Here is an 11,772-nt window from a genome sequence, read left to right on the forward strand (position 1 = left end):
AATTTAATCGGCTGCTCTAGTCACTTCTTCCATGATCATTCATGCTATGATTCGAAGATTTTTGATTTGAAAGGCTTGTATTGTGGCATGTTCGAAGTGATATTCCCTTTACTGGCAGTTGTGAGCAGATATTCATGAATCTGGAGAACTTTGCGGATCCCACGTGTCTAAATTGGGTTCACAACCAAGAAACTACAATTCACTTCATCAAATCGACTCATTTGACTTAACACGATGAGTCGTAACGTTCGATTTCGAAACGTTTCTTGAGACTGAGTAATCTCCATATCCAGGTCTTACGTGCACATAAAGATCCTCCTTTCCTTCGACAAGATTCAAGGACAAAATCTTCACCACTGTTCAGCTTCGTACAACCACTTCTGACAGCTTTTGCAGAATATTTTCGCAGGCGACCTTCAATGATCTATGGTCAAAACATATCAAGAGTCCATTACATATTTTCTCGAAGACAGATCCAAAGTTAGGCTTTAAGCACCTTAAAATGATGATTTTTAACAACAATGGGGCATACGTTCCTCCTCAACAATGTAAGTCTTTTGCACAATCTTATACAACCTTGAGCTGATTTGTTACCAAGCCGATACCTACACCTTCCCAGTAGACGACGAACAAAAAATGAAACCAGAGCGAAAAGACTACATCGAGCTTGCCCGATTTCTCTACGGAGATAACTGGCAGTTAACAAAGAAAATCCTCACCTTCGTCCTTGACTGTGGAAGCCTCTACAATTTACACTTTCTCGCATCCAATGCCCCAGAGCTGTTAGGTATCGGTACAGATCTGGCTTTCGCGTACAGAATCGATGTATCTGGAAAGAACACGATGGGTGGATCAAGATATACATCTATGGAACAACGAATCAACGAGAACGATGTATATGCGACATTAGACATTTTACGTTTTGTGGCAAAGATTGCCAAGTTTGAAATTTGTAATCAAGATTATTTTCTGGCCATTCTGTCATGAACATTGCTGATACCAATATCTTGCAGATCAACTTGATGACTCTATTCGTACATTCGTGGCAGAGTTTCGACACCCTGACTTTGTTAACACAGTCTGGAGCGATCACCCTTATGAAGCCACAGATATTGAACGGTCGACAACAAATCCTCCTAGAGTGATCAAATTAATGAGGGTACTTTACGATGATGCTCAGTGGGAATACACAAAGCTCGCTCTTGAGTGGGGTTTTGATCGAACAAATTACACAAGAGCAAAAGTAATTCGGCTTCACGAAGAAGGATGCAAAGTAGCCGAGGAGTACAGACATCTACTGACTTCCAAAAACATTACGGAAGAAGAAGTAAATAGAGCCTTGCGTAATTATCTTGACGAGTGTTGCTTCGATATCAACGAGGCTGATGTGGAAGCCACATTGGATATTGTGCAGGCGTGGGATTACTATATGTCTCGTCAGTTCAATCCTTACTTTCATTCATACCTTCGCCAATTGTTTTGCTAATATATCGCTTAGGTAATGGAGACAAAATTTCTAAGTTTTTAGATGATATCAGGAATGTTGACATGGATTAAGAAGTATAATGAGAGATGTAGTGGAACTTAGTGGGAGCACTACTGTGCATTTGTCACTTCAACGCGAGAGTTTATAGTTTGAAGAATTCATATTCTTTATCATCAATGCCTTTCGATTACTGGTGACTTGGGAGTATGTTGATGGCTGAGATCTAATTACGAACTATTTGCGACTTGTTCATGTTGACCAAACTCTCCTGGCAATGGCACTTGTCAGATATACGAAGTGACGCACGCTACTACTTTGCTGCCACTTTTTCTTCAATCAATTACTTCTCTGTTAGCCGTATCCCGTATTTGCGATCGTATCATATCCTTCGCCTCCGCATTAGGCACAAAATACATCTTGTTAGGGAGCACTGTACTTTGACCGATATACATGTTGACTCTCCTAGACTCATACCACAACCACTTCAAGATACCTCCCATATTCTCTATCTTACATATACTCGGTGTATATTGATGGGTGCATTTTATATCAAAAATCAAGATATTCGAGAGCTTTTAGTAGCCATCAAGATGACAGAATAGTAACTCAAGAAACTTCATTGAAACATAACACTTATAAGTGCAAAGATTCAGAGAAATGGCACAAAGACGCCCAGGATCTCCGGCTGGTAAGGATGATAACTTCCAAGTTCGAAGGTAGCGTGTATTCATTGAATCCTGGTCGATGCTGATTGGCTTGGCAGATAAGCGAGCGAGCGCTATCAACCACCGCATACTTCACTTTTGATCTATTCTTCGATACTTTTACACAATAAATCTTCGAGAACGGTATAATTTGCTAATAGTGTTAAATACCAATTCAGATTAGAAAATTATTTGGAGGTTTCGATTGCATTTACTCGGAGCTATCTATGGGGAATCAATACCATGATTCAATGCTTCTCCATTTGATGATGGTTGATCCCATGGTTCGTTTCAAAAATGGGAGGAGATATGTCGAGATGCCACTCGTGCAGAAAACACGCTTGATTACCTCTATACTCACAATGGCATGTTAAGCAAGGACTCAAAATTTTGTGACTCGATGAATTTAGGCCGATCTTTTTGTTGATATGAAATTAGTGGGTAGAACTATACACATTGCACAAGCAAATTTAAAAAACATTTATGCGCACGAATTTTGGCAAATTCATGGATGAGTTAGAACACGTCATAATTTTGCTCCTTGCGATCTCTCCTCAGTCTGGTCTAAATTTTCACAGGTCGCATATTAGCAAAGTAGTAGTAGTAGACGGCCAGGCCAGCCTTTTACTTTATGTAATTTCGCCTAAGAAAATAGGGTACATCTATTGAATTAGAAAGAAGCTTGAACATACGCCATTACGAAAACCAGTTACCGTGGCTCGACGGAGTCGTCGTTGACTACACATCTAAGAGTCGAATAAAAAGTGACACTTAGAGGGGGTGCGCATCTGCTGTCCTTCTTGGCCTCGGCTGATGGTATGGAGAGGTAAACTTCACTTGAGTTATTGAAGTGCGTTTTATGAGTAACAAGGTATCAACGACTGATATGTGTTGGGTATTGAGATCGTTCCGCGGAAGATCATGAACTCTGTTAAGGGTCTGGTTCTGCCATGTACTACCAAATCACTCGAATGGTAGGAGATTTCAGAACATAACCAAATCAGAGGTGAGATCAGAATTTGAAGTTGCAAATAGACTCGTGGAACCATGATGCAAACAAAAACAGGCCATGGACCTGTAAAATTTTGAAAATATGGCAACACGCTAACGGCTCTTTAGACAACAAACTCTTAGAATTGGATTCTAGCCCATCAAATGAAACTTTAAGCGCTTGATATTACTACATCAAGCTTTTGATTGGGTAATTTGGCGATAGATTTACAAGCAAGAAGGATCCATCATCTACGACAAGTTGCAGTAGGGACCATTCGTCAAAATATCAGGTAAGGAGACAGTCTAAACGTAGTTTAAAAATGGGGAGAGTTGCGATATAGATGAACGTGTCATGATATACGAGTGATGCGTATTTTATGGGTACAAGCCATGCCGGTTCCAACTCTAGAACAGTTCAAACACACCATATCTGACACCAAGCATGAATGATCGAAGCGATAGACGAGCTTTTGATAATCCTCATGGTTCTTAGATCAGCAAGATCTTGATTCATCCCACTTGATCTAATGACTTACATCCAAGATGCTAATATTCCCTCATCAAATGGATGTGCAAGTCAAACATTCTTTTCAGATCAACCCTATCAGGTCTTAAAATCAAACGTTTTGCGGGTGGGGTTCCTACGCGGGAAACGGATAGAATTTAACAAGCAAATTTTGCCCAACAGGTAGTCCTGATACTCGGTCCCTAATAGTCGTCAGTTCTACAAGAACTTTGGTATAAGTTCCGTAAGAACAGATGTTCATCAGATCTGTTCGATTATCTCAAACCCACTCAGCTCCACAATGATGATCGAAATTCACTTATACAATTAAAGAGTGAATAGTCTACGCAGTCACTTGGAGCAATATATATATATCGCAATTGAGGAGATAACTCTACACCAAATCGAGAACCTTGCACCCTGGCCGAGTTAGTCAACAGGTTGCTTGCTCGTCAACGAATAAAGATCGAAACACCTTAAGAACCTTTGGGTGACTGTGCTGCTGGTTCCCCTCGTGGGGTTTGATTCAAATGTTCGTCCTCATTCTCAGCACCCATCTGAATTTCTTATGTCTTTGTTCCATTCTCAAATCTTTGTTCAATAAAATTCTATTACTACTCTTTGCAATCAATCGGCCGTCCCTCAACATCCATCTATCACTACCTTTGTTCAAACAATTACAATTATTATTCAATCCCATACTCTCCTCTCCACCACTTTCTATTCACCATTCTTTTGCTTTCTGACTCTCCAGTTTTCTCAGGTGACGCAAATATGTACGTCCTTATATTGGCTTCGCACTCGACCTCAGCATGGATATTTGTAGCAAGTGGATAATTTGAAGGAAGATATGTTTGTATATGGATATCATGGGAATAGTGTCTAGCTTCATAGCTTTGATGCTGACTCTGTTTCCGTCAAAACTCGCTCCAAGATCTTTCGAACGTAAGGCCAAACAGGTTCAACCAAGGAATGACGCAAACCATCAAGCACCAACCACTCAAGAGTAGTGAATCCTTGACCACGGGCACGATAACGCTCAAGAGCAGTCGCGAGAGCTTCAGATCTCGACAAAGGGACAAAGACATCTTCCTTCCCGTGTAGCATATACAACCGTGTCTTCTTTGCCCAGCTGTTGGATAGCCCATTTCTTTCTTGCATCTGTGCTATTGTTTCCAGCGGCGTCGCGGAAAACCCGGCCCATGTAATGATAGCTGCAAGGTCCGCGGCCTTTCTTCGAGTGAGCAAAAAAAGATACAAGATTGAAGCACCCTGACTATCTCCCATGAATACGATTCTGTTCGCAGGCGTGCCCATTGCCACCTCCATATCAATGAGATGTTCAAAGTAATCAAGCGAAACCTCAATATCACGCACATCAGAATGATGCTGTCCAAACTCATTGGTTTTCAGAGGATCCCCTGGTGAGGGAACAGGTTGATCAATATTATACCAGGTATACTTTCCAGGGGAAGGCCAAATATTTGCCAGACCTTCCGGGATGACGATCTTGACATTTTGAAGTATGGGCGACTTATGGACATGATATGCGACAGATAATCTGTTGGGAGGATGCTGATTGAACTGGTCGGCAGACCAACCATAGCCATGCAAAAAGATGAATGTAGCAGGTTGAGCCACTTCCGTATCAATTCTTGGGGGTAAAATGGTGATTGGAAGCTTGCGCTGATTTTCCGAGGACATTTTGCTATCCTCAGCAACACCTCTGGCCATCAAAGCGATTCGTTGTACTATCAATTACTTCCTTTCTGGAATAATAGTGACAGTAAGTTTGCATATTATGACAAGATTCGAGAGTGAAGCATAAACCGTACTATCCACGACCACTACCAACACGCCAAGCACGAGATAAGCTTACATAATCAGACATAATCTCGTATCGGAGGTCAATCAAAAAGCGTTAAGCCGGTCTCACTTTCTGACTAATCACGATTTGGTACGTCAAGGCATTCACAAAATGAGAGTGGCAGTGTCCTGTAGACATCGATGTATTTTGGACCATTTCACCAACAAATGGATTTTATGTTAATAAAAGAATGATACCCCTGATTCCAATTTTAATCGAGTCAATTATCACACTCTTTGATGCACCTGCCTTATCGGAGCTGAAGCTTCATGACTTGCGGCTTCACTCATGCGAATTGAGTATTCTTATATTTTACGAAGAAATTGTAACTCCTTACACAGGTGAATTCGCAGCGGCATACATTTTCGACACCGACCTAAACCCATATATCTCAGTTGAAGCATCTTCTATCAACAGAGGGTATCATGCGACAGAAACAACTGCACATTATCTTTCTGCTAATCCACCCCAGAGTTTTTTGTTGCTTCGCCCGCATCTACCTTTCCCTCTTCATATTCAGTATCCTTCGTGACTGCCAATGTTGTTGAACCCCTTCCACTTATGGGTTTGCTTTCTCTAGCAGTATGGTCAAATTCCAGCGCAGGCTCGTCTTTTGACTGGGGATGATTAGTCAATTTCGTAATCTCATGATCTGCCAACATACTTTCTTCTCCTCATTCAGTCCGAAAGAATCATGTAGCAGAGAGGCTTCACCCTCATTTTTTTTCTCAATGGTCACAACTTCTTCAGTCTTGCCTGTATCCTTGAGCGTAGCTGGCATGAACCAGTCTGGTTAGAGATCTTTGAGCACCTCGAGTTTCTTCTCGTACCACCCTTCTTGTATTATGTCTTCTAGCAATCCAACAATCTCTTCGACAGTGAGAGGTCCTAACCAACATGAAGTTTTTATTTGATTAGCCTGGAAAATATTTCGCAAATGCTCCGTTTCAAGAGTAGGTCTATCACCGCTCTCAACAAGTTTTTCAAATATCAAGAATGCCATCTTCTTATGAAGTTCCACTACCGTATCGTTTTTAAGCCATGGGGATAAATTTGCAGACCCCATCATCATGGTTCTACCTGACATGCTCACAACAATCGTACAAAATGATATCTTCGAAGAGAATAAAAACACAATTGATCGTTGACAATTGACAGAAATCCTACCGTCGAGTCGCGGTTTGAGTTACTTGCGCCTTCGATTTTGCAATTTCTTTCAATTTGATTTTTGTGCGTTAATTAGTCACTGAGCATTCACTCAAAATCAATGAATCAAAATTGATGGCCGAATTTGATTGCGAGTCGAAAAGCCTGAGAGGATGAGGTCTTTACTACCTTACATCTATCACTGTCCATTCATCATATCTAAGCGTTGAACTAGACCACTGAGCGCGTTGAAGTGCCAGATGCAAACTTACACCTGAACTTATTGACTGTTTCACAACGTTGAGGGTAAGGCATTGTTGATGAGACCTTAAGTGAAGATAATTTCTAGTTGGATGAGCTGTATTCAACGTTTCGGGCCATATTCAAGAACTGGTTCCATCTCAGTCTCAGTCGGGGCGCTCGAATGGTGTTCCGTCAAATTCACTCAGACGGCAAGCAAAGCATGCCTCCACGTTCTCATACACAGCAACTAGAACTAATTTGTGCCTTGCCCGAAAATTATTGGGTTTAAATATCGAGTTCCACGTTATTAGGAAGGCCTAAACTAAAGAGCTGTGATACATAATTCGATCTGAGGTTGTGTCTTTTATCTGATCTGACACAAGACTTTCGAATCTTTAGAGTATTATATCTCATCTGAAGTCTTTGATGTCAAAGAGGTCGGTAGAAGTATAAGCACACGCCATTGGGAAAGTCAATGGTCAAATCTACCTCCCTCCAAATGATACTATAGAATATTATTCAAGTCCAAGTATCGAAGCAGAAGACAAAGCGACGGAGAAAGTCTCCTGTGCGAAGATATCACTCGCAAATTTGAAGCTTTCTTTACCTTTTTTACTCGTTTTGTGAGCTACGTTACTATTTAGCATCGTCAAAATGCCGGATAATTTTAATAGCTAGCCGGCCTATTTAGCCAGAACTACCAAGAAGCGTGGTCATGACTCTTCGAGAGAGTTCAAAGCGAAGACCCGAAGAAGACATGTCAACGCTCCTGGTACGTATAGTAGATCGGCTACTTGGTTCTCGTGTCTTATAAAGCTTGCAATGCTTCCCATACATACCAAACTAGCATATGTCATTATTACGTAGATCTCAAATGCCTTATGTCTTCTTCAAATCACTTTGGACTTGCGAAAGCTTACTGCTGAGAGTCGGAGATATTGTAGCCGCGAATGTCAAGACCGAATTGTTCATGGTCTGCCTAGTCTCACGAAAAATCACGTGTCATCTTTGAAACACTGGTTACCCAGATATTTGCCAATTATATGCTCCGAAAAAAAGTTATGTGGTCTGTCTCTCGCCTATGCCTGAAGCAAAAGTAGATCAGTGAAAGTTACGCGATATAAATATAGTAATACAGCACTTGACAAGATTAAAATGTTTTGTTCAGAGCATTAGCCATTCTTTATAACTGGCGCTATGTAGGAGTATGCCTAGGGTGAACAATGATCTAATGTCGCTGTGGGACTCAGGAGCCTTCTATTTGTACCGAGGAAATATCTCAATAACAGGAAAATGATCTACCTTACCGTGCCGACAATTGGTAGATGACCTTGATAAAATAAGTTCCCAAAAGAGTGAGCTATGGGACTTCTACGACAGAAGGATGAATTGGTAAAAGAAGAGAATCAGGAATGATTTCGCGAGAAGAGTATGATGTTGTGGAATATTGTAATGCAACATTTATGATGAAGCTTCCCCAAAGTAAGAACGTGGAGTCAAGCAGAGCAAAATGGCAGACTATGTATTTCATGGAGCAAGAGGGGTATCTGTATCTAGTAAGAGTCTTGTGTAGTAAAGAGTTTTGAAGGGTGAGATTGCTATATAAGGTCGCTTAGCAAGGCAAAAACTGCCAAAACAACATTCATGAATTGCTACAATTTAATGTCTTACTTTCGCAACTTGTCAAGGCCGGGGATGGCTATGATATAAAACATTTGCGATACAAGTCCCCTAGATATGATTTGAATATTCAATTATGCTTGCTACTTCTCTTTACGATATCAAGACCCTCAATCTGAACCATCGTCCCACTCTTCATTGCCACCCTCACTGCCTCACAAACTACCATCGCACTCAGACCCTCTTCCCCACTACATTTTGGTTTCTTACCTTCCTTTACTACCTGGACTAAGTGTTTGATCTGCTCATCAAAAGGTACAATTTCCGTATCAACCTCTATTTTATCTTTTTTCAGCTCATCGTTCCACGCCTTGTCTCCTTCCCCAACTTCATAACTCCACCTTGTCAAATCAGGCACACTTATACCTCCTCTTGTCCCCAGTATTCTATAGAAGCCACCCGCACCATTCTCCTTACCTACCTTAGGAACTGTAGGATTTTCTCCAGTACCAGCTTCGAAATTCCATGGGGAAGGAACAGCATCGCTTAGCAAGAATGTTCCCACTGCTCCACACTCAAATCGCAATATTATCGCCCCTCCTTCTTCAGCATCGAAGCCTCTAGTTTTCTTACTCTCAATAGCAGACACCATAGTAATCTTGCCTAGTAAGTATTGCAACAAATCAAGTTCGTGTATCAAATTAATGAGCACCACGCCACCGCTCTCACCATTTCTTCTCCACTCTCCAATGCCATCAAAATATGATGAGGATTTTTTCAACGCCCATATACCTTGCACACCAATTATTTGACCTAGTACTCCAGAATCAAGCTCAGTTTTCGCCGATATAAGATAGGGGTTGAAGCGTCGATGATGACCGACTAATATGGTAGCGTCATGTTCTTTTGCAACGGACAATAATTTAGCACCCTCTTGTATGGATGTCGAGACGGGCTTTTCCACCAGAACGTATTTTATGCCAACTTCGATACAAGAGATGGCTATTGCAACGTGGGTATGGTTTGGGGTGCAGATTAACACTGCCGTTGGTAGAGGAGTGGATGAGAGAAGGGAGGGAAGCGAGGAATGGTAGGTAGTCGGTAGGGAAGTCGCTATCTGGATGGCATGTGGAGCAGGATCTGTCAGGGAATGCAGAGTAGCTTGTGGATTTCGAAGGATTGATTGTGCATGCCGTGGACCGATTAACCCGGAGCCTATAATAGCAATGGAGATTGGTTGTTCTGCAGATGCTGAAGTCATTGTTTATCGACCAGAGCAATGATGCGATGCGACTCAACCAGCAACTGCAAACCTACCTATTTACCTACCTGTCTGAAGACTTGTTTGCTTATTTACCTCCCCGCCAGACTCCATCCTCATGCAATTGAAGATGTGCCGAAAGGGTGTGTACTTCTCGCCGGTAAATGCGGAGAAATCCGATAAGCCGCCAAGCTGACTAATACAAGCGTCAACACCGGCTAGCATCGCACATTAATCCCAGCTCCTCGCAAATCTTGGAAACAAGAGGCTTCTGCGGCAATGTCTTTAGCCGTATTCGACGGACAATTCTTTTAACGCATGAATTAACCATGAAACAGTCAAATGTTTTTGATCGTACGCCTGTTTTTCTAAAATTCTTATCCATTCGGGAAGGGAATAAAAGATAGTAGTTCTATCTCAATGGGAAAAGATATGAGGTGTGGATCTTATCAGGGAGACGGAATGCACTGGCCCTATACTTGACTGTGTCAATCTCAATTTCTTCTTGACTGTTGATGTAACTTTGTGACTTGCTGCATATATTGCTATTATTCCCATATCTCTCCGAGGCCAATTGTTCTTTTAGTCGATTGAACTTAAGCTCTCTGTATCTCGCCATATTGCTCTTCACTATCGTCGCCTTTCGACTGTATCATGCTGCGTTGCATTGCATATAACCAGTAATTTATATTCATATCATTATTGCATCTACGTAAAACCAATATCAAAATGTCTTTCAAACCAGCAATTGCAAGCATGTCCCTCGGGCGCTGTTTTGCCCATCATAGTCTCGAACAAAAATTCAAAGCCGCCAGAGATGCAGGTCTCTCTGGTATTGAAATGTGTAAGAACACCATCCCTTTGACCACCACAAAAACTAAACTCTTCCATAGTCTATGAAGATCTAGCCGATCTAGCCTCCACTCTACCTTCTCATCCATCACCTTCCTCTCATATTCACGCTGCGCAATATATTCGCTCTCTCTCCTCATATTATGGTCTTCCTATCATAGCCTGCGGGCCCTTCTTTTGCCAAGAAGGATCTCTTTCCTCTTCCGCTAAAAAATCTAAACTTGAAGAGCTGAACCTCTGGTTCCAAGTTTGCCGTATACTGGGCACAGATATCATTCAAATTCCCTCCACATTTACTTCCTCATCCGGCACTCCCCCTTCCATATCGCAAATGGTTTCCGATCTTCGCGAAATAGCCGATTTGGGCGCTGCTCAAAAACCACCTTTCAGATTCGCGTTTGAAAATCTGTGTTTTGGAGCACATATTGACACGTGGAGTGGAGCGTGGGAAATCGTAAGGGGTGTTGATAGGGAAAATTTTGGATTATGTCTAGACACATTTAATATCGCCGGGCGTGAATTTGCTGATCCGGCTTCTCCTTCGGGTACTGTACCCGATGCTCAAGCGACATTCAAGAAGAGTATTGAGAGGATGGTACAAACTATTGATCCCAAAAAAGTATTCTACATTCAGATCGTTGATGCAGAACGCCTGGCTGAGCCGCTGGTTGAAGGCCACGAGTTTCATACCGAGGGAATGAAAGCACGGATGTCGTGGAGCAGGAATTGTAGATTATTTTTGGGAGAGCAGGATAGGGGCGGTTACCTTCCCGTAATGGACGTGTTGAAAGCTATATGTGATGGCTTAGGGTATAAGGGATGGGTGAGTTTCGAGTTATTCAATCGAAGCTTGGTGGAGAAAGGCGATCATGTTCCAAGAGAACATGCTGAGAGAGCAGTCAGAAGTTGGGGATATGTTTGTGAGGAGATGGGATGGGAGAATGTGTGTGCTAATGTGAACGAAAGAAGAGCGGAGAGGGAGAGAAGGGGTGAAATTGGGACTGACGTTATGGCTCGCTTATAAGATTTGAATGATATGGAGTAGATAGACGATATGCATTACACGGCGCTTGGCAGGATGAGGACATTTATACA

The 11,772-nt window shown here is 41.9% G+C and overlaps 3 protein-coding genes across 3 annotated transcripts; 1 reads left to right on the forward strand and 2 right to left on the reverse strand.

The window, feature by feature from the left end:
• Positions 1-4,576: 4,576 nt before the first annotated feature.
• Positions 4,577-5,422, reverse strand: Bfra_007468 (putative acyl-protein thioesterase 1 protein; the record flags this gene model as incomplete). The annotated part of the gene is made up of 1 exon (XM_037337840.1): positions 4,577-5,422. The coding sequence occupies one exon, from the start codon at positions 5,420-5,422 to the stop codon at positions 4,577-4,579; it is 846 nt and encodes a 281-aa protein (XP_037187220.1).
• A 3,272-nt stretch (positions 5,423-8,694) lies between these two features.
• Positions 8,695-9,825, reverse strand: Bfra_007469 (putative quinate utilization oxidoreductase protein; the record flags this gene model as incomplete). Its single annotated transcript, XM_037337841.1, has 1 exon — positions 8,695-9,825. The coding sequence occupies one exon, from the start codon at positions 9,823-9,825 to the stop codon at positions 8,695-8,697; it is 1,131 nt and encodes a 376-aa protein (XP_037187221.1).
• A 729-nt stretch (positions 9,826-10,554) lies between these two features.
• Positions 10,555-11,701, forward strand: Bfra_007470 (putative 3-dehydroshikimate dehydratase protein; the record flags this gene model as incomplete). Its single annotated transcript, XM_037337842.1, has 2 exons — positions 10,555-10,669; positions 10,719-11,701. 2 exons carry the CDS (start codon positions 10,555-10,557, stop codon positions 11,699-11,701), a joined length of 1,098 nt encoding a protein of 365 aa, XP_037187222.1.
• Between the last annotated feature and the right edge of the window lie 71 nt (positions 11,702-11,772).

Source organism: Botrytis fragariae (assembly GCF_013461495.1).
Source record: "Botrytis fragariae strain BVB16 chromosome Unknown tig00000795, whole genome shotgun sequence".
NCBI lineage: Eukaryota > Fungi > Ascomycota > Leotiomycetes > Helotiales > Sclerotiniaceae > Botrytis > Botrytis fragariae.